At 60.5% G+C, this 27,372-nt stretch overlaps 2 protein-coding genes across 4 annotated transcripts in view; one reads left to right on the top strand and one right to left on the bottom strand.

Annotated features, from left to right (window-relative positions):
• Positions 1-17,197, top strand: part of SREBF2 (sterol regulatory element binding transcription factor 2) — a 65,241-nt gene extending 48,044 nt beyond the window's left edge. For all 3 annotated transcript variants that reach the window (XM_021091444.1, XM_021091445.1, XM_021091446.1), the window contains 8 exons: positions 2,748-2,916; positions 4,307-4,424; positions 5,361-5,470; positions 6,789-6,921; positions 11,114-11,282; positions 13,284-13,469; positions 14,894-15,005; positions 15,466-17,197. In XM_021091444.1, coding sequence (XP_020947103.1) covers positions 2,748-2,916; positions 4,307-4,424; positions 5,361-5,470; positions 6,789-6,921; positions 11,114-11,282; positions 13,284-13,469; positions 14,894-15,005; positions 15,466-15,686 — 1,218 coding nt within the window. In that variant the 3' untranslated portion in view covers positions 15,687-17,197. The remainder of the gene's footprint in view (positions 1-2,747; positions 2,917-4,306; positions 4,425-5,360; positions 5,471-6,788; positions 6,922-11,113; positions 11,283-13,283; positions 13,470-14,893; positions 15,006-15,465) is intronic.
• Positions 20,037-25,592, bottom strand: SHISA8 (shisa family member 8). Its single transcript, XM_021091447.1, has 4 exons — positions 24,617-25,592; positions 21,927-22,060; positions 21,025-21,171; positions 20,037-20,711 (listed from the first exon to the last, which is right to left on the bottom strand). The coding sequence occupies exons 1-4, from the start codon at positions 25,144-25,146 to the stop codon at positions 20,317-20,319; spliced, it is 1,206 nt and encodes a 401-aa protein (XP_020947106.1). The 5' UTR covers positions 25,147-25,592; the 3' UTR covers positions 20,037-20,316.

The following is a 27,372-nucleotide window of genomic DNA, read 5'->3' as shown; positions in this document are numbered from 1 at the left end:
TAACAACTTAGTGGCCACTTGGAAAAAGAACACAAAAATGAAAGAAGAAACAATCATTTTATTCTTACTAACCGTACCTACTCATGGGGTGTGTGTGCCTGTTGCATGTACCTTCCCAAACCCTGAATCAGACTGGCCGCCGCCACCTTCATTTCCTGTTCCTCATCAGGCTTTCATACAGTGCTTGCTTTTTATTACAACAGCCTCCAAAAACTCAGCTTCCCAAAGATGAGGTCACCCAGAGGAAGGTCGTGCAAGCTCACACTGAGACTGAACTGCCCCTGACTAGCAGTTTGCCTGGTGTCCGATTCATGCTGAGCATTGCCGTATTCACCCCCAAATGTAAAATAGCCAGTGGTACCCCCGTGGGCTCGCTGTGGTGCTTTGGGGTGCCTTGGCACACAGTTGGAGAACCACAGGGTAAGCCTGGTGTGGGAGGACATAACTGGGGTATAGGGTGGCCCTCGGGATCCAAACAGCTCTGAGTCTCCTGCCACAGCCACTCAGCTCAGCAATTAGCCCATGAGTTACGGGGGAGGGTGTGCTTCGGCCCCAGCTGGAGTGAATTCTGGTGTCTGTAAAATTTAGGAAAGTGATCACAGGGTGATAATGCCAAGAAAATTAAAACAACAGAAGTTATTTTCTGTTTCCCTTCGAGAAGCCGTACTGTGGGTGACTATCCCAGGATTTTTATTTCTCATTAATGCAAACCGCTGAACTCGGGCTCGCCCTCCCACTGAGCTTCGTTATAATGAAGGTTTTTCTTTTCTAAGAATTAAGCTTAAAAATGTATTTTAGGAGTTCCCGTCGTGGCGCAGTGGTTAGCGAATCCGACTAGGAACCATGAGGTTACGGGTTCGATCCCTGCCCTTGCTCAGTGGGTTAACGATCCGGCGTTGCCGTGAGCTGTGGTGTAGGTTGCAGACGCAGCTCGGATCCCGCATTGCTGTGGCTCTGGCGTAGGCCGGTGGCTACAGCTCCAATTCGACCCCTAGCCTGGGAACCTCCATATGCTGCGGGAGCGGCCCAAGAAATGGCAAAAAGACCCAAAAAAAAAAAAAAATGTATTTTAACTTAGTGATTTTCTAAATGACTTCTCTGGGTTCCTCTTGCAGTATCAGCTAAGCAGCTTGGGTTCAGCTTCTGCTGGTGATGCCTGGGCCCTTCTTAGGGACCAGGGGTCCTCAGTTCCCCTGATGCAGCCATCAAGCTCCCTTGCTTATCAGGCTTGTGCTCTCAGGAGAGTTGGGGATCTGAGACTTCAGAGGGCCTGGAATTGCCGCCCCCCGACCCCCAACCTCGGTTTCCTTCAAGGCTCCTCAGCTGCTGTTCTCCGGCCATGGCTGTTACAAGCTCCCGTCCAGTGGGAAGGTCACAAGCTTCTCGTGTTTGCTCCCCAGTCCCCTTTTTAGTATGGTGACCAGCAGAGAGGAGGAAAGGCCTTCCGTGCCGCCAGCCCTGGTCCTGCAGGCACTGTGATGCCATGGTGTGACTAGAGCAGTTGAGCCAGGCCCTGTCCTTTAGAATCCAGGCAGCCGTCTCCAGGTCCCCCCAGGAGAGACGGTCTTCTTGGTCCGTGTTCCTTGAGCGGCGCTCTGGCAGTGCTGTTTCTGACCCTGGCGTTCAAGTCCTGCGAAGCCATTATGCTGACGGTGACTTAGAGCCCAGCAAAGGTCAGAACCATCAGACTGAACCGGATGTGGAGGCAGCTGCCTTCATTGTGGAGGCGGCGGCCAAAGTGAAGGTTGAGGTCCCCTGCCCAGCTCAGCACCCAGCCCCATCCCTGACCCCACCCCAGGCTCCCTCAGCTTCCTGCAACTGATGCTGCTCTCTGCCTCCCTTCTTCTCTGCTGAGCCTCTCATCCAGGTTGGCCTGTATGGTCTTATGGGTTGGAAATCATGAGTCTTAGAATAAAGATATCCTTGCTCAAAAAATGACACCATTTCTGAAAATACAGATGCAAGGCATTGTCCCTGCAGTTCTCTCCGGCCACCAGGAGTGATGTTCTCCTGTGGGCAGAAGAGGGCCCGGAGACTCTCTGTCCAGCAAAGGAGCTCTGAGTATTTTCCTCATGAGGCCAGTGTTCACGGATGAGGCCCATCCAGGAATCCGGGGGGAGCTGGACAAAGCCCTTGCTGGGCCAGTCGCGGGGGAGGAGGACAAGCCTTAGGGCTGCCCTTTCGTTCCAGTGCTTTCTAGTGTGACAGTGGTGGGAAGCCAGTCCCTGACCCATGGGCCTGGTCCGGTAACCTCTTCCCACTTAAAAGTCAAAGAGATGAAAATTAGTCAAAGCAGAATACAGTTTTGCCTAAAAATACTCTGAAAGCTGTTTAGTGAAAATGACGGACGAGAAAAAGTCCCAGGATCCAGGGGGCTGCCTGGCTGGGGGCCCGCGAGAGCCCTCCCCAGCTCTGCAGGCCGTGCGCCCGCACGGCTGAGAACAAGATTCCAGTTGGGTTAGGCAGACCCAGCAGAACAGGGTGCAGCAGGGCTTCCACAGATGCCTCAAGGCCCCACCCACTCCCGCTGGGGCTTGTCCCCAGTCCTTGAGCCTGGCGGGTGCCACCAGAGCCAGTGCCCTGCTCTCAGGGGTGGCGTTGACTTTAGGTATATTCTGAGGGCCCAGCCCTTCTGTTGATCTCCCTTTCCCAGCCTGTCTCCATGGTGCTGCTTTCCGATGGCCTCCTGATGGCTGCAGCCAGCATTCTGCCACCCTGGTGTCACTGTGGTCATTGTCCTTCCACAGAGCTACTTCCTCAGTCGCGCCCAGAGCCTGTGTGGCCCTGAGCGCAGCGCCGTTCCTGACTCGCTGCGCTGGCTCTGCCACCCCCTGGGCCAGAAGTTCTTCATGGAGCGGAGCTGGTCGATGAAGGCAGCTGCCAAGGAGAGTCTGTACTGTGCCCAGAGGAACCCAGGTGAGCCGCCGGGACTGCGGGTGACTGCGCTCCAGAACGTGGAGCCCGGGACACCTCGGTCTTGTTTCCCCGAAGCTCAGGGAGGTCAGGGGCCCGGTCAGCAGCTGAGCCAGGCGTGGGGCCCACCTCGCTGACACACGAAGCCTGTGGTCCTGCCATCAGTTGCACGGCCACATGTTGCTGAATTGCGCTTGAGCGCCGGCTGTGACCATGCCCTCGTTCTGGGCGCTTTGGAGACGGAGGACGTGCGGAGATGCTGTCCGCTGGCCCCGGTCCCTGCTTCCCTTGGAGAGCAGGCAGACATCGACGGAGCAGTTAGGGAACAACAGGCGACAGACGGTCATCAGGGACTCCGAATGGTGGCAGGGACAGGGCTCCAGGCGTCAGGAGATGGTGGCTTGCTGTCCCTGGTGTTTGACACTGATTGGAGTCGACTCGCTCAGCCTCCGAGCAGGAGAGGCTGGTCGGGTTCACTCTGGCTTGAGCAGCCAGTGGCTTTCTGCGCTCTTGCCGCTCTGCACGGCGAGTCGGAGAGAGGCAGGCCCCTTCTGCAGGTACAGGGCTGTGGGTCAGACAGTCTGGGGCGAAGCCCCACAGTGATTCTCTTTAGGGACATTATTGCTCAGTGTGAAAATGGAGCGCAGCGCCAGAAAGTAAGAGCGAAAGCGAAAGCCATTGTCTCTCGCTGTGTCCTCAGGCTGCTTTGTCTGTGCCGTGGTCTGCCACAGGCTCTGTCACCTCTGGCAGTATTGTCCATAAGTGGCCTGGCTCCCCACCCCTGTCACATTGCAACCCACACGTCTGTGGCCTGCGAGGGGAGGGAGGACACCGTGCTTTGGGCCCGCCGGTCGGGAGACTTGTCGGTGGCAGTCAGCGGTCACAAGCACTGCAAGGCCTCTTGTTTAATTGGCTCAGCCAGACCATGGGTGACCACAAGTCCCAGGCAAAGGCTCTGCTAAGCAGGACCTGGGGGCTTCCTGATCCCGTCAGGCAGCAGCCGGCGCCCTGTCCTCTGCTGGCTGTCCTCCCGGCCGCAGGAGCCGAGGCAGCTCCTCAGACTGGAGGTAGCCGTCCACCTTCTCATTTTCTGTTTTCTGACAAGGATGTGGTCCCCACCTCACAGCCCCCAGCCTTGAATGGAAGACCTGAGCATGTGCCGAAAGACACAGCACCCCTCCCAGTCCAGAACCAGCCTTGGGCTTGGCCGCCCTCTCCGCCCGGCCCCACCCTCTGACCATTTCCGGGCTCCGTTGGGGAGGCTTGGCACCACTCAGAAGGGGGACCTGTTCCTGGGGTTCCTCTCCCTGCCCTCTGTTTTCTCTGTGGGACGAAATGAACTCGCAGGTGAGACCCACTCACCCCTTCTCCCCGCCTCCCTCCTCTTCTTCAGCTGACCCCATAGCCCAGGTGCACCAGGCCTTCTGCAGGAACCTGCTGGAGCGAGCCGTGGAGTCCTTGGTGAAGCCTCAGGCCAAGAAGAAAGCTGGAGACCAGGAGGAGGAGAGCTGGTAACGACGGGTCGGGCCGTCTGCCTGGGAAGGGCCCAGGCAGCGTGGAGGGAACAAGCCCCCCAGCGTAGGGTCTGCAGGGAACCCCAGTGACTCCTTCGTCTTTGTTTCTCGAACCTGGCAGCCCCACAAGAGCCCCCTGTGAGCGCTGACCTGGCCCTTTGCCCTTTACACCCAGACCCATACGTCACTTCTCCGCCTTTTCTTCTTTTCACCTGACCCTTCACCACGTGGAGTCAGTGCTTGGGGGTGGGCAGGGGCCTGTGGAGGGTGTGGGTGGAACGTGGACAGCTCGACAGAAGGCAGGCGCCCCTGCCCAGACATCTTGGGGATCCAGTCCTTTACTGAGCATGTCAGGCAATGGCTTTTTTGTTTTGTTTTGTCTTTTTAGGGCCGCTTCTGCGGCATATGGTAGTTCCCAGGCTAGGGGTCCAATTGGAGCTACAGCTGCCGGCCTACACCACAGCCACAGCAATGCCAGATCCCCAACCCACTGAGCGAGGCCAGGGATCGAACCCACGTCCTCATGGATACTAGTCGGGTTCGTTACCACTGGGCCATGATGGGAACTCCGACAGTGTCTTATTCTTAGTTGCTGAGCTCAGTCTTTCCTTGACAGCAGAAGACCTGAGAGGCAGACAGGTGCCAGTGTCACTCTCGCTCGAGGCCCAGGTCCTGACCGGAGTGCACCTGAGCAGAGGGGAGGGTGGCTGTACCTGGGAGATCAGAAATCTTCTGCGCAGAGATGACAGTGGATTTGGGTCTTGAAGGGCGAGGGTTGGAGGAGAAAGGCTGGCTCTCCCCACAGAGGGAGGAGTGTCAGGGAGGCGTGAGGAGGATGTGAATGGGGGGGTAGGCAGAGCTCAGGGTGTGCCCCCCAAGTCGTGGTCCTTGTGTACATTTTGATGTACGTGGGACCCTGTCTTTTCTTTCTAGTGAATTCTCCAGTGCTCTGGAGTACCTGAAATTACTTAATTCTTTTGTGGACTCTGTGGGGATCGTGACGCCGCCCTTCTCCAGCAGCTCAGTGCTCAAGTCAGCCCTCGGTAAGCATCCGGCAGGGCGGCACAGGCCTCGGTTGCCTGCTCCAGCCCGTCACAGCCCTTGTGTCCCTGGGGTCCAGCGCCGGTAATGAGTGGGCACTCGAGAATCTTCTCTGCACCTGAGCTGTGTATCTCTGGCCTCATGTGGCCCCGTCCACAGGTGCTCCCTGCTGGGCAGCCTGGGGTGCAGGGGTAGGAAATGGTGATTCTCGCGAAAGTGGGACAGTGAGTGAATGGGTCCTCCTGGGCCCTGGCAGGTGGGGCAGGTCAGGAATCCTCCCAAACGCCCAGAATGGCAGCAGGTAGTCTGGGCCCCGGGGGCTGGTGGGGACTCGCACTTTAGTACAAGGGTCGCTGGGGCTGGTCTCGGGTCTGACTCTGCAGAAGCAGCCTGTCATCCGGGCCTGCACCCTGCTCCAGCACCACTGCCTTGGGTAGTGCGGCACTGCCGTCAGGGTGGTGGCACAGAGCTGCCACCTCTCAGGCCTCTGTGCCACCACCCTGGGGAGAGGGGCGTCGAGCTCCCTTCTGGCCACTCTCCCTAGGGAGGCACAATCCCCAAAAAGCAGCTGCTCTGTTGTGACCAGCGACCTCGTGGCCTAACTTTATTTCAGAGTTTAGAAAAGAAGTTCTGGGGCCTTTCATCCTTTAGGTCTGTTCACTGAGAAAAACTAGGCCTCAGGAAAATGAGTCTAACGTGAGCCTGTTATTACAGATGCTTTGGAAACGCCGTTTTCACAGCCATGGCAAGTTTAGGTTGTTTCCAGCTTTTTACATAACACCCCCGTCATCATCTTCGTTGAACTTTTTTTCTCTATTTAGGTCAGATTCTTTGTGATAGATTTGCCGAAAATGGGATTGCTAGGTTAATAGGAGTGAACTTTTTGTTTTTGTTTTTGTTTTTTGGGGCCACTCCTGCAGCATATGGTGGTTCCCAGGCTAGGGCTGGAATCGGCCTACACCACAGCCATAGTAACGCAGGATCCAAGCCACATCTGTGACCTACACCACAGCTCACGGCATCGCCAGATCCTTAACCCACTGAGTGAGGCCAGGGATCGAACCCGCATCCTCATGGGTACTCATCGCGTTCGTTAACTTCTGAGCCACGATGGGAATTCCTGGCGTGAACGTTCTTAAGGGTCTTAATACAAATTGCCAAACATGTTCTGAGATTGTGCTGGCTGATGCTGCCACCAGAGTCGTGTCAGAGGACAGCCCACAGGCCCCAGCCTGTCACCAGGAGGGAGCGATGGCACAAGCCGGGTGGCAGCCAGGTTTCTGCAGCTGCTGGAGCCCATTTGGTTCTGTTCGCCTCCAGGTCCGGACGTCATCTGTCGGTGGTGGGCGTCTGCCATCACCATGGCCGTCAGCTGGCTCCAGGGAGACGACGCGGCTGTGCGTGCTCACTTTACCGAAGTGGAGCGTGTCCCCAAGGCGCTGGACGTGACAGAGTGCGTAGCCCACCTTGACCCCCTTGCTCGCTTCTCTCCAGGGAAGTCTAGGCGCTGCCGGTCTGGGTTGTGGGAGGGAGCCAGTCTGGGTGTCCGTCAGGGTGCAGGCTCAGGCAGCCTGGGGACTCTGTGACGGATGGAGAGAGAAAGTGGGGGTGGGGTGTGCGGGCTCGCGAAGAACCCACCTGGGCCAGCGCCTTGTGCGTGTGTGTGTGAGAGAGAGAGAGATCCAGCAGCTGTCAGCGCTGCTTCCGGGGCTGCCTCCCCCGTTCTCTGTGGAGCCTCAGGCTAACGGGAAGGGAGAGTGGGTGGCTCCCAGGGATGCCAGTGGTGTGCTGATGGCTCCCGGCCAGTGCCGCGTGTGCGCCCAGCGCTCCTTTGCTCGTGCGCCGGCGCTCGTCCCGTGTCCTCCCCGCCCTCCGCCCCAGCAGCCCTGCGCTGAAAGGCCTGGAGCACAGGCATGACCGGAGCGCTCTGGACTCTCCTCTTGGGGGACTCATGCCTGTTTCTCGAGGGCATCTGGCCCATGGAGACGGGAGCCTGCGACATCCTGGCTGCTGCTGACTGGCTCTGAGTGTCCCTGACATCTTCTGTTACTCGAGAGAGACGTTGTGAAATGCTCCAGGGCAGAAAGGCCTCACCAGGTCTTTCCCCGGAGCCAGAGCTGTCGCATTTCCCATCAAGTGGACGCTCAGCCAGGAGAGCCGGGGGGAGATGAGAAAGACAGGGCAAGGCAGATGCCCTAAAGTCGGTGTGACACTGTAGTTTCATTGAAGTTGCACCCCTGCCACCCACCCCTGCTTAGTTTTGGTTTTGGGTTTTTTTGGTTGGTTGGTTTTTGCTTATAAAAAAATAGAGGTACATTTCTCACAGAAGCTGTACCTCCCAGATGAAGGTGTCAGCTCGGTCGGGCGAGGGCTCTCTTCCAGGTCGCAGGCCTCTCCTGGTGTCCACAGTAGAAAGGGCTCGCGAGCATTCTGGAATCTCTCTCGCTCTCTCTTTTTGGCTATGCCTGCAGCATGAGGAAGTTCCCAGACCAGGGATCAAACCCCAGCCGCAGGAGTTGATGATGCCAGATCCTTAACCTGCTGAGCCACCAGGAACCCTGGACTCTCTTTTATGAGAGCGCTAATCCCTCAGGACCGCAGCCCTCCCAAAGGCCCCACCTCCCCCCACCACCTTGGAGATTAGGATTTGAACACAGGAATTTGGGGGGACATACACATTCAGCCTGTGCCACACAATGAAGTATTACTAGACACTCGCCAGAGTAGTTAAAACTTTAAAAGCAGACAATGCCCAGTGTTGGTGAGGTGGAACATCTGGAATTCTCATTCCCTGCTTAAAAAAAAAAAAAAAAAAAGGCAAAATTGTACATCATTACTTAAGAAAATGATGCGGGCGTTCCTATTAACACTAAATATGTAGGGAGTTTCTAGGCATGTGCCCAAAATAAATACATCTCTTCACCAAAAGACATGCATGATGATGTTCATGAATGCAAGACTCACAAGAGCCAGATAGTGGGAGCTTTTCACGTTTTCATCAAGAATGCAAGAGATAGGAGTTCCCGTCATGGCCCAGTGGAAACGAATCTGACTAGGAATCATGAGGTTGCGGGTTTGATCCCTGGCCTCGCTCAGGGGGTTAAGGACCCGGCGTTGACGTGAGCTGTGGTGCAAGTTGCAGATGCAGCTCGGACTTCACGTTGCTATGGCTCTGGTGTAGGCTGGTGGCTACAGCTCGGATTCAACCCCTCGCCTGGGAACCTCCATATGCCGCAGGGGCGCCCCTAAAAAAAGAAAGAAAAAATTGCAGGAGATGAGTTGTGCTGTAGTCACACATCAGAATGCACCGGAATGGAATAGCAACTACTACGTGGAACACTGAACAAACCTCACACACACAGTATTGAAAACACAATGCAAACCACTCGATTCCATCTTATATAAAGTTCAAGGACAGGCATACCCCACCTCTGGTGTTAGAAGTCCGGAAGGTGATAGGTTTAGAGAGGGGAGAGCATCGTTGGGAGCAGCCCTGGACACGGCTTCTGGTCCTGGAAATAATCCACTTCTTGACCTAAACGGTGACGACGTGGGTACGTTCACTTTATGGTAACGCATGATACACTAGGGGTTCGTGTGCGTATTAGGTAACGTGCTTCTAAGCACGCTGACCAGCGAGCACCACCCTGTACGTGCTGTCTCCCCGCCAACAGGTGCATTGCCTAAAGTCACCTCACTCCGAGAGCAGGGACCCTCAGCTGGCCTTCCCTCTGCCGCAGCCGTCACTCTGGGGTCCCTTTGCTCTTTAGGGATAAGGATGCCGTGGAACCCCAACCCCACCCTCCCCCTTCCCTCCCCCATCTGCTCTATGAAACGAGGCCAAGATCCGCCAGAGAGTTGAACACCCAGCCTCTAGGGGAATGGCCTCTTAGCAGGTGCAAATAGTCAAGCCAGTACCGCCTGTGGCCGCAGGTGGCAGCGGGCAGTGTGGCGGCTGCTTCACAGAGGAGGAGCCTGAGAATGTTTGACCTTCTCGGTGGCAGTCCTGGTGCCGAGCCCGGCTCAGGCCTCTGAGGTCTCCTCCGCTCCTTCCAGGGTTCCAGTGTTCATTCAGCAGACACTTGACAGAGGACGTATTGGGTGCCGGGGGCATTCTAGGCTCTGGGAGGCAGCCGTGCACAGGACAGCCAGTTAGGACCATGGGCAAATACGCAGTGGCCCGGGCTGCTCGGCACTCCCTCCGTGGGAGCTGTTGCCTTTGCCAGGCCGGTCATGGCTCCTGTGAAGCAGCCAGCGCATCTCGTCAGGGCAGGGCTTCCAGGCCAGAGGCAAATCAGCCTCCACAAGTTCACACAGCACCTGGTGCGGGAAGGAGGCCCATCAACCAGAAGTCAGTGTCCGGGAGTTCCCGTCGTGGCTCAGCAGAAATGAATCTGACTAGCACCCATGAGGCTGCAGGTTTGATCCCTGGCCTCGCTCAGTGGATTGAGGATCTGGCACTGCCGTGAGCTGTGGTGTAGGTTGCAGACGTGGCTTGGATCCTGCGTTGCCGTGGCTGTGGCGGAGGCCGGCAGCTACAGCTCCAATTCGACCCTTAACCTGGGAACCTCCATATGCTGGAAGTGCGGCCCTAAAAAAAAGTCAGTGTCGGGAGCAGAGGGCCTGATCCAGTGGGCAGCCAGAGGAGGCTTGTAGGGGACAGGACGGGAAGGATGGCCAGAAGGCCCGGCAGGTGGAACGAGTCTTGGGAGACAAGTGGGAAATGGAAAGAAAGGATGTTCTGGGCAAAGGCATCCACGTCAGCAGAGGCCGTGAGTAGGGAAGGGAGAGGAGACGATGCTCCCAGGCCGGAGTCAGCAGCAGGGTCAGAGGTGGCCGGGGGCAGGGCCACGGCCAGGAGAGGGGGCCTGGCTGGGAGTTCAGTCTCCCTCTGCTCCCCTCTCGGCCTCCTCCAGCCTCGCTGGCTCCTGGATCGTCTCGCATGGTCAGACGCTCAGGGCCTTGGCACTTACTGCTCCTCTGCCCAGAACCCTCTTCCCTAGAAAGCCCGCGCCAGTCCCCCGGCTCCTTCAGGTCTCCGCACAAGGGTCCCCTTTCCATAGAGGACATCCTTGACCCTTATAAAGTGCCCCCCTTCCTCCTCATGACTTTCCTCCATGGCCCCTGCCCCGCCTGACATGCATAGTCTGCATCGAATGCATTTATTATCTGACTCCTTTGCTGCAAAGTGAACCGTGTCGAAATTCCTCAAGTGAGGAAGGCGCTTAGGGGTAGGACCTGGCCCTCAGTCAGGGCTGGCGTTTCAGATCTGGAGCTGGGTGCCTGGAGCCATTGTGGCAACATTTGGTTCAGTATTACCACATGTTAGAGTTCCCACTGTGGCTCAGTGGTAATGAACCTGACTCAGTATCCATGAGGGCACAGGTTTGATCCCTGGCCTCGCTCAGTGGCTTAGGGATCTGGCATTGCAGACTCAGACTCAGCTCGGATCTGGCGTGGCTGTGGCGTAGGCTGGCAGCTGCAGCTCTGATTCAACAGCTAGCCTGGGAACCTCCATATGCAGCAGGTATGGCCCTAAAAAAAAAAAAGAACGACATGTTATGGCGGGGGGGTGGGTCACTGGCTCGGGCTCCGCCCTCTTAATGTCCAGGTGACAGGCACTGACTTCCTGCCTCTCTGTCCAGGAGCCCTCTCGTGAAGGCTGTCTTCCACACCTGCAGAGCCATGCACGCCTCGCTCTCCGGGAAGGCGGATGGGCAGCAGAGTTCCTTCTGCCACTGTGAGAGGGCCAGCGGCCACCTGTGGAGCAGCCTCAATGTCAGCGGGGCTACCTGTGACCCCACCCTCAACCATGTGAGTGGGGGCTCATCTGGCCCCTCGGGGAGGTGCTCAGCTCTGCTGGCCAAAAGCACTCGCACCCACCTTGAGCCTACCCGGCCGTGGGGCTGTTGGAAAGACCGGCCAGGCAAGCAGCCCCTTTCCCTGGAGCGTAGCCTGTTGGTCCAGGTGGGCTTCCTTTCAGGACTCAGGCCAAGCACGGCTCCACCTGGGTCAGTCCCAGGTGAGTGGCCCCCAGCTGGCCACGGCCATGCATTTGCTCCAGGCAGCTCGCCCCCTCGCCTGCACATCCTGAGCCAGCCCACCCTCCCCGGCCGCCGGCATACCCTCAGGTGGGCAGCTGTGGTGCATTGTAGTTGCATTGCATGTTCTGGCAGTACCCGTGCAGTGTTTCCACAGTGCATCACAGAGGCCTGCCCGCCCTCAAGAGACTTCCGCTTATGCCTTGTCCCAGGGCACTGCTGTCACTGTTGGGTCACAAGGCAGGGCCACCCAGGAGAGGGGAGGGTGAGTGCCTGCAGCTGAAGATGAAGCATTGTCTGTTCACGGAGAGGCCCGTGGTTTCACTCCAAGAGCAGAGGCAGCATCTATGTCCCGCAGGCTCAGTCTTGGAGCCCCTCACAAGGGTTTGGTCCCAAGTGGCTGCTCTGGCACTTCTGGCTTGAAGTCATCCGTGGCCCTGGACCCTGGGGTGAGCCCAGGGTGGCACGCCAGCCCTACAGGAGAGACAGCGTGCCGATAGGGCCAAGACCAAAGGCTCGAGGGGCAGCCCCAGCCCACTCTGTGCCTTTCCTCTGCTGGTCTGCAGGAGCGTTTGTCTTCACGAGAGAACCAGGCTGTCTCAGCTGAGTTTGGGGCACAGGAGAGAAGCTGTGGGCACCCTTAGGGCTGGGGTTCCTCTATAGGGGGAGGAGGGCCTGGGAGAAGGGGCCCCACAGAAACTGGCCTCCATCAGAGGGCTCAATTCAGCCCCAGGCTGCTACCCTCCTCCTAGAAGTGCCACCTTTGAGGAGAGAGGCCTTGTCTGTGTGCCCCTGAAACTGTCAGCAACCAAGCAAACACTGGCCAAGGTCGGCACCATGCAGGCACCAGGAGAATCCAGGTGACCTGGGGCGGCACTGTGACCTCCCCGGGTCCAGCGCCCTGGAGACGGGAAAGCTGTGCCGGGTGAGATGAGGCCCGGCCTGGGCGTGTCCATCGGAGTCTAAGGGCCGCGTGTGACCATCTCCAGGCGCGCGCAGCTCTCCTCACTCCCACGGCCCCTTGGTGCTGAGGCCCCCTGGGGCCAGGCAGGAGGCCCTGCCTCGGTGCTGTGTGGCCTTGGTGCCTGACAGTGGCCAGCGTGGACTGAGGCCGGGCGTGGTGCCCACTCTCAGAGCTCTCATGTAGCGCTCATGGAGGCCCCGTGGTGCCCCTTGTGTGGGTAGGAAACTGAAGCTCAGAGGCCTGGCCGTGTAGTGGGTCATGTGGTCAGTCGATGGCAAAGGTGCAGTAGATCCGGGTCAGTGGCTCTGAGGCCAAGCGTTCGGCTGCTCTGAAGCCCTTGGCTGCCCTCTGTCGAAGCAGCGAGCCTCTTCTCCCCTCTCCTCCGTCTCCAGGCTCTGCTGCTGCTGCAAGGCCCAGGCCGTGGCACCTTTTGAGTGTCTCAGCCTCCAGGCCAGCCGTGGGGCGGCTGCTGTGAAGTGGGAGGGACCTTGACTTCCTGTCAGGCCCATGAGGGTTCCATTCCTGCCCCTGCCACGTGTGTTCCCTGAGCTGCTGCCCCCTCTGAGCCGTGGCCTCCTCACTCGTGAAGTGGGAAGACGGATCTCCCACCCGGGGCCATGGAGAGGACTCAGCTCGCCCTTGACGTGGTCTCACTCCCTGCGGTGTGTCCTGGGCCGCCCCAGCTGGGGCTCCCCTCTTGCTCCTGGAGCTGCCAGGTGTCGGGCCAGGGGTGGGGGGCTAGTGATGCTGGAATCCTTATCCGAGTCATCAGCCAGTCACCTGTCTACTCCCTTGTGGCTCACCCCGCAGGTGGTCCAGCTGCTGACCTGTGACCTGCTGCTGTCGCTGCGGACAGTGCTCTGGCAAAAGCAGGCAGGGGCCAGCCAGGCCCTGGGTGAGACCTACCACGCATCAGGTGCTGAGCTGGCTGGCTTCCAGCGGGACCTGGGCAGCCTGCGCAGGCTGGCACATGGCTTCCGCCCTGCCTACCGCAAGGTGAGACCCAGCCTGCTGCCAGGAGAGGTCAGATCAGAGTCCTGGAACCCAGTGGGGCTCCAGAGTGGGGTCGGAGTCGGCCCTCTGAGGTCAGCTGACCTGCCAGGCACTGGGCTGGGTGCCCAGCATCCCTTCATTTGCCTCATGTTGGTGGAGTACTTGCTGTGACAGGCCAGCACAGATCGCACCCCACTCGGCAGACGCGGGCATGGAGGGTGGGGCTCCAAGGGCAGGGGGAGCAGGGCTGAGGGTGGGGGGCTTCCAGCCCTCGTGGGAGGGGCGGGAAGGACACGAGCAGCTTTCTGGCTTTCCTGGAGGCGGGGGGCAGAATCACGCTAGAACTGCATTTCACTCTTTCTGAGCCACTGGGGGCTTTGGTTCTGCTTCCGACTCTCCATGTGATGTCGCCTTGGCGGTGGCCACGGGGTCTGAGATAAGGCTATGAGAGCAGCTGTATAACTGGGCTTTCTGGACTCAAGTCCACACATTGTTTCATTTTTATGGTTAATTAGAGCCACGTACTCAACATATTCTTGCCTGAATTATTTTCCAAGAATTCAAGTGAGAAGCCAGGAGTGTCAGGAGGGAAGGCCAAGTATGGGGGGGCTCAGGATGAGGCTGCCCCACTCTTGGGGACCTGGGACCCTCACGGGTTACACCATGGCCTCTGAGCAGTGAACCAGGACAGACACAGCAGCCAAAACATGAACATGTGAGAGCCACCCTTACAGAGGAAAAGGGGAAGCCTGCCCAGCATGGCAGCCTCAGAGCCACCTCTGAAAACACCTCCATCTGCCTCTCCCTTGCTGAACCCCGTCCCGGGCGGCACAGGGCCCTCCTCATGCAATGAGATGCTCGGGTATCAAAGAACCTTGAGATTTCAAGAAATTAGAGACTTAGGCCTGGCCCTCCCATCTCTAGTGACTCATATTTTATAGAAGAGCTGCCGAGTTTCAACTGGGAACCTTCTAGACTCTTCCTTTCTGAAGAAACAGTAGGAAACAGGACCCTCCTTGGTGCCAGTCCAGCGCTCCCCTGCCCCCGCCTCCTGTCCCTGCCTCACCTCTGTCCTATTTGCAAGCTGCAGGCTTCCTCCGGCAACTCAAGGGGACACCCAGGCCGCTTGTCATCCAGCCCCAGAGGGCGTGTCGGTGCTCTCAGTCGCCTGTAGAGGAGGCAGCCCTTAGCCTCTTCCTCAGCTCACTCACTCGCTCCTGCCCCACCAGCTGGCCTGTGCTCCGTTGCCTGTTCCTGCCCGGCTTGTGTCCGGTGTCAGAGTGAGAACAGGAGGTGTCCTTCAAGGGGCAAGCAGGGCAGGATATTGTGGGGGAGAAGGGAAGGGGTGTCGTCGGATGGCAGACCAGATGCTGCAGGGGTGCAGACAGGTGACAGCCCTGGGCTTGTGTCCCCCTGCACCTCACCAGGTGTTTCTGCACGAAGCCACCGTGCGCCTGATGGCAGGAGCCAGCCCCACCCGCACCCACCAGCTATTAGAGCACAGCCTGCGACGGCGCACAGCGCAGAGCGCCAAGCACGGTGAGTCCACCGCGGGCGCCTGGGCCTGGGCGGGCGCTGCCTGGGGAGGGGAGAGGGGGCTCAGCCTCTGCGGGGTTCTCCAAGGTGTGAGGATCAAAGAAACCCAAGGCTTGATGGGGTGGTCTGCTGGCAAGGGTCCATAAAAGTGCCGTGGGCCTGGGATGATGCCGGTCAGGTTGTTGTGGTCCAGCCTCAGTGTGGAGCGGGTGCTGGGGGTGTCCCCGTGCAGGAGCCAGAGGAAGCTCGGGCCCCAGAGCCCCACTGATGGGCTGCAGCTCAGCCCCCCGTTACCAGGGGGGCAGCCAGGGGCATCTCCTCTGAACTAAGGAGGCACTAGACCTCCCTCATGTGCTGGTGGTGACAGTTCAATAAACAGGGTCACACCGAGCCTGGGGACCGCGCCTGCGTCCTAGCGGGCTTTCAGCGAGTAGCTCCTACCTGTGTCTCATCCTTCCCGCAGGAGAGGTGGACGCCTGGCCCGGCCAGCGAGAGCGGGCCACCGCCATCCTGCTGGCCTGCCGCCACCTTCCCCTCTCCTTCCTCTCCTCCCCGGGCCAGCGGGCAGTGCTGCTGGCCGAGGCCGCCCGCACCCTGGAGAAGGTGGGCGACCGGCGCTCATGCAACGACTGCCAGCAGATGATCGTCAAGCTGGGGGGTGGCACCGCCATCGCCGCCTCCTGACCACCGGGCTTTGCCCACCTCGGCCCATCACCTCCCTCTGTCTCTTAGTCTCGCTCTCTCCCTCCTCCTTCTGTCTCTCTCTCCCTCCTCCCTCTGTCCCTCAGGCTCTCTCCCTCCTCCCTCGGTCTCTCAGCCTCTCTCCGTCCTCCCTCTGGGAGCTGTAGGATGAGCCTTGTCTGCAGAGCTGTCACCTCCCGAGGCTCTGGGACCACCTCAGGCTAGTGGGCCCCTGGGCAGAGCCCTTGAAACTGCTGTGGATAGATGCCTGCAGACTGGGGCCAGTGGGCCTGGGCAAGGAAAGACAGGGTGGGGCAGCAGGGGGAGCTCCCAAGCCGCCCAGCCCCACCTCTGGGCCTCCCAGGACGTGCTTCCTCTGAACATCAACCCTCCCCTCCTTCCCTGTTTTTATCAGGCTTTCCCTCTGAGGGATGTAGGGCTCTGGCACCAGAGCACTTCGCCCTTGGCGCTGTGCCCAGCACGCCCCCCTTTTTATACGAATGTTTTTATACCAGTGTGCTTGGGGTTGCCGTGATGCAGGGCTAAGCTGCTGTGGCATCCTGCTTCCCTCCCCAGCTCTGCATCCCCGCCCTCGTGCCTGACAAAGCCAGTTCCTTGTTTTCTCGTGATTGCACAGGACAGCCAGGGAGGGAGGCGGCCTGGCCCCGGGAGGTGGGTGGGAGGCAGGGGGCAGGCCTGGGCATGGATGAAATAATGTCGGCATTATTTTTTAATTTTTTAAAAAATAAATGGTCTCTTATTTAATTGTCCTGTTCCTTCCCACTCCCCCGCCCCCTGGGATGTCAGCCTGAGCTGGGGGTAGGCCCCCGGGGGCTGGAGGGATTGGAGGGATGGAGCCGCCGCTGGGGCTGGGCCAGAGGGCCTTCGGTATGGCTTCTCAGCTCCCACCTCAACTCCTACCTCCATTGTCTATTTTTATCCCTAATTCTTGACCTGAAAATAAGCCAGGGTGGCAGGGACCAGACCCCAAGCCCTCCCTAGTGACAAGCCCCTTTTCGGGATGGGCACAGTGCTGCCCAAGATGGGCCCTAGGAATGAACTCCCCTGCCTTGGGGGGGGGTCCTGGGTGGGAGAGTGGTCCCACTTTCTGGATCCCCTGGCTTGGTGCCTGCCTGGAGGCCATTTCTCCTGGGGCCTGAGGACTGCCTGGTCCCCCCAAGCCTGCTGGGAGGCTGCTTGGGCCAGAAAGTGGGCCGGGACCTCAGCACAGACCTGGGGGTTCTCACAGCAGGGGCTCCCTTGGTGCCAAGTGCAGGCGGGAACAGTTGCCTTGGACCTGGCCCCCTCTCCTCTCCTCTCCATCCCCCACCCACCAGGTGAGCCAGCCCCTGTGTCACGTGTACATACTGTGCCTTTTCTCGTTATTGTTTAGGGGTGGGGGGGTGGTTTTTTCACTGGAAAGGGGGATACGCCTATGGCTTCCTTGATGTGGAATCATTCACTGTGTCCTGGATGTGGGTTATTCAATAAACACAGATCGGTACCACCCAGTATGAGGTGTGTGAGGGTCTGTGGGGGGACCACTGTGGTGACTGGCCAGGTGGCTGCGTGGCTCAGCATCCAGTGGGTCGGCGACGGAGGACAGCCTTTTGCTCTCTGCTCAGAGGCCCCTGGGAGGCTTCAGTCCAGTAGGCCTCCCTTGCCATCCGTGCACCTGGCCCCTTCCACCAGCCCCGCCGCCTGGCTCACTCCAGAGCTAGCACAGGCCTGGGATATGGGGTGTTGGTATTGCTGGGGTCAGAGGTCACTGTCTGCAGGACCTGGAGCTGGCTGTTGGTGGACAGCAGCAGTTCTTTGGGATTTGGAGGCCCTTCTGTGTCTGCCCTGGTGGGTGGGGGCGCCTTGGTTGCCCCACCTCCCTGGAGGATGTGGCCTACACGTCTCGTCTGAGTCCAGCTCCTGTACTTCCCAGCTGGGTCCTCTTGCAGCTGGGGGTAAGTCAGCCTCTGGTTCCATGTGTGCAGAATGGGGATGACGGCCCCTGCTTTTGACCAAGTCCCCATAGGCCTGCTGGCCAATTTGAACGATCCGGCGCACGTCAAGTGCCAGTGGACAGCAAGGGCCTGGTGAGCCTGTGAGGGGCCTGTGGGGAGGGGGGGTCGGGGTGCCACTCGGGATGAGCCTGGGGGCTGAAGTGTGTGGTCCCAGACCTGGCCTGGCTGAACAGTGTGCCAAGGCCCTTCGGCTCTCTGAGTCACTCCCTTCCCTGAAGGGCAGTCACTGGCCACACTGTCCCAAGGCCCAGAGCAGCCCATGGTGGCAGGTGGGGGGCGGCTATAGTTGGTCCCTGACCACAGTCATTATAGCACCATCGCTGGCGGAGGCCGTACCCGTGGCCTGAGCCTGGCTCCCTAGGTCGGAGATACAGGGCCCTTGGGACGGGTAATAAGGGAAAAGGGCACACCTGCCTCCCAGCACAGCCCAGCCAGAGCCTGTGTCACCAGGGTGGGTGGGCGTGGGTGGCTAATCTGTGCCCAGGAACCCAATCCCTTTGTGAGTCTCTGCAGGATCCATGACTCAGCACCCACCCCCCTCCCCCAGCTCTATACAGCTGCAGGGTGGTGCCTGGGGCGCCCCCCCAACCCTGAGGGTGTGAGGGTGTGAGGGTCATCTCCCCTGCAAGCCACGGGAGTCCTCGCTGCAGCCGTGACCATGCGCTCTAGGATCTGTCCTGTCCTGGGGTTTCTGGGCCTTGGTTTCCTCAACAGCCATAAGAAACAGCAAGGTGGGAGTTACCTTGTGGCTCAGGGGGTTAAGGATCCAGGGTTGTTACTATAGTGGCTCGATCTCTGGCCCAGGAACTCCCACAAAAAAGAAAGAGTGAGGGAGTACCCATTGTGGCTCAATGGGTTACAAACCAGAGTAGAATCCGTGAGGATGCAGGTTGGATCCCTGGACTCACTCTGTGAGTTAAGGATCTGGCGTTGCCATGAGCTGTGGTGTAGGCGGCAAACGCAGCTCGGATCTGGCGTTGCTGTGGCTGTGGTGTAGGCCGGCAGCTGTAGCTCTGATTGGACCCCTAGCCTGAGAACGTCCTTATGCTACGGCTGCGGCCCTAAAAAGCAAAAAGAACAGCAAGGTGGACCCTCCTACAGGTGGGTTTGGGGGCCTCGGGGCAGCTCAGCCAGAAGAAGGTCTGATACTACCTGTACCCTGGGAGCAGGGGCCCCTCCCTGCCAACACACATCTAGAACCTTCCCTCCTCCCGCAGAATGTCTGCTGCTGCCACTCCACCAGGTTCACACTGGAATTCCTAAAAACTGGAATGCGCAGTTCCCGGCCTCACACAGTGGGTTAAGGATCCGGTGTTGCCGTGAGCTGTGGTGTGGGTCGCAGACGTGGCTCGGATCTGGCATGACTGTGGCATAGGGCGCCAGCTACAGCTCTGATTCAGCCCCTAGCCTGGGAACCTCCATATGCCACAGGTGTGGCCCTAAAGAAAAAAGCAGCAATGGAATCAGCTGGGTGACCTTGGCGAGAAACTTGGGTCTCAAGACCTCAGTTTCCTGTCTGTAAAGCCACACACCCAGTAGGGCTTTGTGAGGAAAAAATAGTAGCAAATGCTGGCCGTTAAGCAGTATACTGTGCCTGGGGTTCCCAAGGGGGAATCCGAGGTTCAAGTGGATGGTTTTGTTGGGGTCACACAGGAGCATAACCCAGCCCTTCACCTCCCCAGCAGTGCCTGGCACAGAGGTACTTGAGGCACAGAGGCTGTTGACAATACCCTGGGCCACAGCCAGGCACAGGGAGCCTGCCTGGCAGCAGCGGGGAGAGCTGGCAGCGTGGGGCATGTGTGGGGTGAGCACCCGGGTGGGTGCCCTGCCAAGGCTCGGGGTCCAGCCTCCCCATCCCCGTTTCCCCCAGAGCAGCCCTAGGAGGAGGCACCCCCCCCCATCCTGAGCACCAGCTGTCCACCCGGCCCACTGCCCACACCCACTGGGGGGGTGGCCCTCGGCCAAGCTGGCCAAGTGGCCTACAGGCCAGGAGCCGGCCCAGGGCCAGACAATGTCAATGAGGATCAGCCAGGCTCAGCCAACTTGAGCTGTAGAGCTGGTGACCGGCCGGCAGGAGCTCACCTCCAATAAGGGGCATGGACCTCTGGGGCCACCAGACCCTCTCCCATAGCTGGGACTTAACTGCTCCCTCTCCCTTAGCTCCTGCTTGTGTGGACATCAAGCCTGGCATTCAGCCCTGACCACCCTCTCCGGCCGCTTCTTCCTGGCTCCCAGAGCACTTGCCTGCCAGCTTTCGGGAGCAGTCCTCCACTCTTGCCCATGCTGTGCCCTCTGCCGGCACTGCCGTCTGTCCAGTCAATGACCAAAGCCTCCTCCGTCAGCGCCTCTCAGAGCCGAGCTGGGGCTCCTTTATTCTCAGGGGTGAGAGCCACAGAACAGGGTTTATTTACACAAGGAACTCTGGCCCCAGTGGGCCTCAGCCCTGCAGGCTCCAAGGCTCCATGTCCAGTTTGGGTGGGCAGGAGAGCTGGCCTTGGCAGCCCGCACCCCTCCGGCCCGAGGCCTGGGCCCGGGATCCGGCGGATGGCGAGTCCCCCACGCAGAAGAGGGCTCCTAGCAAGGCAGTGAGTGCCTCGGGAGAACCAGCGGTCCCGTCTTCACACAGTGACCTCGGCTTTGCTGTTGGTACTCAGGTGCCGGGCTCCACGGCCAGCACTGCCATAGAGGCCAGGCGGCTGCGGGCTGAAGGCCTCGGGCAGCTTCTCCACGCTGAACTGGCGCCGGGGCGCGTGGCCGGGCCGCCGGGGCGCGGGGGAGGCGTGAGCCGCCGGGTGGCCGCGGGGGGCGGGCCGGGCCGGGCGGCTGGCGCTCCAGGCCTTGTAGTGGACCGATGGGGTGGGACCGGCGGGGGGCGCGTAGCCCGGCGGGGCCCAGGGGCAGGCGTCGAGCAGCGCGGGCACGTCCTCGGGGGGCCTCCGGGCCCGCGCGGGGAGGGTCAGCGGGGCAGGTTCCGTCGCGGGAAAACGCTGGTAGAAGTCCTGGGGGGAGGCCTCTGCAGGGACAGATTGTCGCGAGCTGGGGGCGGGCTCAGACCCAGGGGGAGGGGCCTCAGCGCCTCCGGGGCGGGGCGGGGCGGGGACACCCCCGCTCTGGGTTCAGCGATGGGGCCCCAGCCCGGCAGCCAGACCAGGGGGTGGGATCCGCCCGCGGCTTAGGAGCCGATTGGTGCAGGCGCGATGCGGAAGCCGGCTGGAGCGCTGGGAACTTTAGAACTCGAACTGGGACCCGGAGCCTCGCAATCTAGGAGCTTGGACACCCGGGGTCCAGTGAGGCCAGTCGCTCCCGGCACAAATTCGGCCACTCACCTGCGGCCTTGAGCGCGGCTGCCTTGAGGGTGGTGTACTTGGCGTAGTCGGCCTGTAGCGTCATGCCGCCGCCGCCCTGCAGCCGAGAGGCGCGCGGGGGCCCCGGTGTCACTGAACCCAGGGGCACGTTGTTGGGGCGTTTCTTGTCTGGATGGGGGAGGGAGGAGATAAGCAGAGCGGACATGAGGACATCTTGCGCCTGCGCCACCACCTCTCTGCAGCCCACTCCCCAAGTGCAATTCAAGGAGAACTTGTGAGATGGCTTAGAAATTAATTACTCCATCCGGACTGAGCACAGAACCTGTCTCTTGAAGACAGACTCTCCAGTGCCTAGTGCAAGGCCTGGCTCAGAATAACATGAATAATAGCCAGCTCTGAGTGGTAACCTAATGGATGACTTGCCAGCATGTTCGATCTGAGCCTGGCAGTGAGGTCCAGGACCTGCTTCTCCCAGAGACGAAGAGAAGGTCTGAGGATTAGCACCCATACTGGGGCGGGGGTGGGGTGGGGGGAGGTTCTGTCAAGCCTGTCTGGCCAGCAGGGGTCCAAGAGGGAGGCACCAGCCTGAAGGAAAAGGCCCACAGAAGGGCATAGACTGGAGCCAGGCAGCCCCCTGGGCACTGAGCCAGAGCCTAGAACCAGGCAGACCTCAGAGCCTGAAGTGGGGACCCCTGAATCTGGAACCTTCCTCACAGAGTCCCTGAGGCTGGAGGGAGCCTGTCCACCAAGAAGAGCTGATTGGCTTGTGCAGCCGGCACTCACGCACCTGCCGAGGCAGGCAGCACTTCCATTTGGGAAAGAGCTTCCGGCCTCAGCTCCCTCTTCCCCTGCTCCTGGCCCCCCTCAGACACAGCAGGCTCTGTGCTGCAGATGCACAAACACCTGCCCGCTGCCCTACTCACCGGTGCTGTTGTGGGTGGGGCCCCGGGGAAGGCCGTCACCCATCTGCACCTGGACACAGCTACCCAGGGGTGGGCCCAGAGGGGGAGGCAGTGGCTCCTGGGGGCCAGGTTGCTTCAGAAGTTCCGTCAGTGTCCTGTGGGGACAGGGGGGGATGAGCAGCCCTCCCAGCCTCCTGCTTCTCTGTCAGCCAGGTCTGGTCTATCAAAGGCCATCGCTTCTCACTGTGCAGCCCCGGGCAGCTCTTTCCACCTCTCTGGCCTCCCCTCTCCCCTGTGACTGACCTCACACAACCAGTCTCCCTCCCAGGCATGACCCATAGCCCCAACACTGCCAGTTCTCAGAGCAGGTCAGGAAACGAACGGCGTCACCAGTAACCGGGGCCACCTTATTTTCCAAAGGCTCCGCTACCCCCAAGGCCCTCCATGCTGAGCCTCCTCTCCCAACACAAGCTCTGGGAGCGTGTCAGCCTCCCAGCCTTTGCTGGTGCCACTCCCTCTGGTGTCAGTTACTTTTCTCCACCGCCTCCGGTAAAACTCCTACTCATTCTTCAAAGCCCAGCGGAATCCTTCCTCTACCAGGAAGCCTTTTCTACCTGCCTGCCCAACGCCCCTCCTGCGGCAGGAATTCTGCTGGGCTCTGGGGCATCGCTGCAGGCACAAGCCCGGAGGAGGGACAAAGGAGGGAAGGGAGGAGCCAGGAGATCCTGCAGTGGCCACCCCACACCAAAGGCTGGGCGACCTTGGGCCTGGCCTCCCAGGACACCCAGCCCCCACCCAGCTGTGCCAGAATCTGACTGCGCCTCCCCCCCCACCCCACAGCCAGACCCCGCCTGCAGCCCAGCTGCCTTCAGAGCCCGGAAGCCATGATTTTCTCCCAGCTTGCTCTGACCCTCCTTCTGGAGCTGGGCCTCAGAGGACTGATTCACCAAGAGGCACGCTGGAGGCCGGACACCCGGGGTGGGCACAGTTTGGCTGCCACGTGGCAGAGTCTGAAAGTCTCCGAGTGCCAGCCTGAGGCGACCTTCACGCCCTGCCCGCTCCTCAGCTGCCCACCCCTGTGCTCGCCCCCTGGGCAAGCACCCACCAACCAGCTCTCCCAAACACCTGAGCAAAGTGCATGCCTCTGAGCCTGTGCAAAACTCTCCCCAAAAACAGACTCCAGCTCCCCACCCAGGCCTCTGAGAAGCCTTCCCTGGCCATCAACCTCATCGTGGCAGAATTAAGAGTAAGACTTAAGGGAAGGGCAGGGTTCAGAACACACCTGCGCGTGAGCTCAAGGTAGGCTCCAGGTCTTCCCAGGTAAGAACTAGGAATCAGGGCCCGTAGGAGCCTAAAACCCAGAAAGAGGAAGGCCCTGGCCCAGGCCACACAGCACCTCAGCAGTGGCCCAGCTCTTCCTGCAGCATCACCAGTCCTGCTTCCCAGAAGTGGGTTCCAGGTGAATGTGTCACTAGACGACCCCAGCCGCCCCTTCTAAACCATTATGGCCCTCAGTTCCTGCTGCCCCACTCTGGTGAAGGCCATGCCCTGTCTTCTCGCCCTCACCTGGCAGGAGGCTCCAAGCTCAGGAGGCCCAGGCTCTGCTCCTGAAGCACCCAGGACACAGGCTGAAAGCCACCACATCACGGACAGCAGCTGCAGCACAGTAGCTGAGGCCAGGGTTCCAGCCCCAGCTCTGCCCTTCAGCTGTCTTAGAGCAGGTGGGCTAAGTTGTCCGGGGGACACGGAGTGCCACGAGGTGCCAAGGAAGCCCTCCTTTCCCTGAGGTCTAGGAGTGAGGAAGCATCCACACAAAGCCCACCCAGGCATGGGGGCTTCTCTCCGCTGTCACTTCTAAAGCCAGTCTGTCATGCACCATGTCAGCAGCCCACACACCCAAGGGAGCAGGAACCTGGGTGAGTGAGTGAGGAGGGCTCTGGACCCAGGACGTGAGGGTGGCTGGGGGCATGGGAGTGGAGCGGGCGGGGTGTCCAGGGTCAGGACACATAATCCCAGAGTCCCTGTCCCAGCTGAGGAAAGGAACCTGGGTCCTGGGGACCCCATTTCACATGAAACTCAGAATTCAACTAGCACCTGTCCTGGTCTCAGTGAAAACAAATCTGTGCCTCCCCCTTCAGATCCCCTTCTACGCAGGGGAATACCCGACCCTTGCCTGGGGCCGCTGAGTGAGCAGGGCAGCCCTTCTGAAACCACCAGGTAAATAAGGTCAGGCTCCAGTCACAGCCATTGGGGGTGGGGGGAGATGAGAGAAGCTGGAGGGGAGAGAGCCAAGAGAGCCCCAGAAAATGTCCCTTCCCTAGGGACCTTAGACGCCCAGCACTACATCAGCCCACATCCCTCAGCCCGCGCTGGTGGGGCCGAGCCCCCAGTCCCCTCCCCAGGGCGCAGGCCTCTGCCCTCCCCGCCCACTCCGGAGGAGGCGGGAGCCGCGGGGGAAGGCAACCCAGCACCCAGTTCCAGCCGGAAGGTCAAGGAGAGACAGAGCAGTATCAGCTGTCTCCCTCCGTGACGTGGGGGTGGGGGGCAGACACAGACCTGGAGACAATCAGAGGCAGGGAGGAGAAACCAGGCGGAGGGGGCTGTGGAGGAGGGCCGGTTTCGAGATGGGCAGAAAGGATGAGGCGGCGCCCACGGGGCAGGCTCGGCCGTCCAGAGGGCTGGAGGGGTTCCCAGGGCCGGCGCGCGCTCACCTGGTCACCGTGCGCCGGGCGCGCGGGCTGTGCGCCCTCTCCAGGCCGAGGCGCGCCCCGATGCCCGCCAGCACGAGCAGGGCGGCTACGCCGCAAACCGCGTAGACGGCTGTGTGGCTGCGCTCGCGGCCTGGGTCCCGGGGCGCGGCGGCGTCGCGGGCACGCGCTGGCGGCCGGCCGGTCTGCACCCAAGCCGGAGTGTCGTAGTTGGAGCAGCGGCTCTGGTCGAGGCGCCGCGGCCCGTCGTGGCAGCAGAAGCGGTAGCCGCACGTGCCGCAGCAGAAGTTGTAGGCGCCCGAGCTGCAGTTGAAGGGCGGGTCCCACTGGCCCATCACGTCGTAGTAGCCGCGGCAGCGGTCGCCCCCGGCCGGGGCCGCCGTCCCCGGCGCCGCCGGCTCCTGCGCCTCAGGGGCCCCCGCGAGGCCCGACGGCAGCCGTGCCAGCAGCAGCACCAGCCCGAGCGCGAGCGCGAGCCCGAAGCCCCGCGGGCGGCGGCCGCCGCGCAAGCCCGGCGCCCCGGCCCGCTCCATCGGGCCCGCGACTTCGGCTACAGCGCCCGGCGCATGGCGGCGCGCCGCGGCTCCCTCCCGCCCGGCTCCGGGCCGGCTGGTCCGCGCCCGCCCTGCCGCCCTCACGCTGGCTCCTGGCAGACACCTCCGGAGTCGTCCGTCTCCTGAGAAGCTCCCAGACCCGGGTGGGCTCGGTCCGGACCTCGCGGGGCCGCGCCTCCGGGGGGCGCGTCCTCCGCCGGGGCTCACCTCGGACCCGAGCCGGCCAGGGCGCGCCCTGAGACTCCCTCCGGGCCGGGCGGCGGGTCCTCGCCTGCGCGCGGCCCCGGCCACTCCCCGGCCCGGCGGGGGTGCGGGGCCCCGGCCTAGCAGGGGCGGCGGGCTGCCGGACACCGCTGTCTTCCCGCCGCCCGCTCCGCACTGCCCGCGCTCTGGCTGCGGCTTCGGCTCCGCGCGGGCTCAGGCGGGCGGGGGAGGGAGCGAGCGGGGGAAGGAGGGCAGGCGGGAGGCAGGCAGAGCCGGGGGAGGAGCGCGGCCGCGGCGAGGGGAGGGAGGGGACGCGGCGGGGCCCGCAGGGCCGGGGCGCCCCACCGGGGACCCCCCCCCAAATATTCCTGGGAACTGGCGCTCCCGGAGCTTCATCTCCGCTCCTGGGACTGGTACCTTGGACGTTCGGCCCACCGCGGGAGCGCTTCTGTTTTACAGACGCAGGGACTGAAGGGACCGAGCAGCGCCGGAGGGTCCTTGCTGTCCATCCCTCCTTGTCGGACCCTCTGTCCGTTCCGATCGAGATAGATGTGTGACTTGAGGCAGGGCCATTCCTCTCACTGCGCCTCGATTTTCCGCCAGTTAAATGGGAAGGAAACCCGCAGCGGAGCCGCAGCAGAGAGCGAAGTATGGGTCCCCTCCGCCCCACCTGGGGCGCAGCGTTCACCCCAGGGCGCGCGCCCTGGTCCCAGAACTTCTTGAACACCGGGCTGGTGTCCTGGGGTGTCCCCATTTTTATGCGCAATGGACAAGGCCTGGTAGGCGCCCTCGCCGAATCCCTCGGCCACCCAGGTGTAAAGGGGAGGAGACTGGATTAGCCCCCGCTTGGATGAGGACAGCGGAGGGGCCCGGCTGGGGGCAGAGCCATTAGCGGACCCTTCCACCCGGCACCACAGGACCCTCAAGCCCTTTGTCATCACGGGAAGAGGGCGGGGGGGGGGCAGGTACAGAACGTACTCAGAGCACTACTCAGGTTGTGTTTTTGGAGTTGGGTTTAACTGGAGAATGTCACGAAGCTGAGTGCCTTGCTATTCTCGGCTTCGGTTTCTTATTTTCACATCAAAAACTATTTCCGGGAGTTCCCTGGTAGCTCAGCAGGTTAAGGATCTGGCATTGTCGCTGCTCTGGCTTGGGGTACTGCTGTGGCACAGGTTCAATTCCTGGCCCCGGAATTTCTGCATGCCACCGGGGGTGGCCAAAAAATTTTAAAGTAATTAATTAATTTAAAAAACTCTTCGCGGGGGCAGATTGAGTGATTGATTAATTGATTGATTCCTACCTCCTGCCCTTTCTAAGACGCAGAAATCAATATGGGGCTTCCCACTGCCTAGATGGGCGCAGCAGGAAGGCGAGAGCTGCATGGGCCAGTTCCCCGCATTGTCTCCACACAACGCAGGCCTCTGTCATAGCTGCTGAGTGAATGAAGTGACTCCAGTCTCTGGGCTCCTAGGGTCCTTCCTGCTCCCCTTTGCATCATCTCTTCACTCAGCTACTGGGATCAGCTTATAAAAATGGAGGAGGTGGAGGAAGAGAGAGAAGAAGGATTTACATTTAAAGGAGGATCAAGGTTTCTGTTGATGAGATGAGGGGCTGACAGGCTAATTTCAGGTATTAGTGGGCTAAAACAGGAAGCGGGTGCCCCCCCTACAATTTCCTCCCCCATCAGAGTGATTCCTTGTGCCCTGGCCAAATACAGCCTGCTCCTCCCTCCTCCACCCACCAACCTGCTCCTGATCCAGCTTGGAGACCCTGCCCCCTTAAAAAACTTTATTACTTGGGCTCAGCAAGTATTCAGGTTCGATCCCTGGCCTCGCTCAGGGGGTTAAGGATCCGGCGTTTCCAAAAGCTGCAGCATAGTTCACAGATATGGCTGTGGTGTAGACTGGCAGCTACAGCTCGGATTCAGCCCCTAGTCTGGAAACTTCTGTATGCTGCGGGCGTGGCCCTAAGAAGACCAAAAAAAAAAAAAAATTTAAATAA

This window comes from Sus scrofa, chromosome 5 (genome assembly GCF_000003025.6).
Source record: "Sus scrofa isolate TJ Tabasco breed Duroc chromosome 5, Sscrofa11.1, whole genome shotgun sequence".
NCBI classification, from domain to species: Eukaryota; Metazoa; Chordata; class Mammalia; order Artiodactyla; family Suidae; genus Sus; species Sus scrofa.
This window is presented reverse-complemented; position numbering and strand designations above follow the sequence as displayed.

Bases quoted from the DNA above. Each gene is read 5' to 3' on its own strand.
- SHISA8 (XM_021091447.1), bottom strand. From the start codon at position 25,146: ATGGAGCGGGCCGGGGCGCCGGGCTTGCGCGGCGGCCGCCGCCCGCGG. The intron at 21,172-21,926 runs GTGAGTAGGGCA...TCCCCCATCCAG, and splicing joins CCCCACCCACAACAGCACCG to ACAAGAAACGCCCCAACAAC. The intron at 20,712-21,024 runs GTGAGTGGCCGA...CTGTCCCTGCAG, and splicing joins AGCCGCGCTCAAGGCCGCAG to AGGCCTCCCCCCAGGACTTC.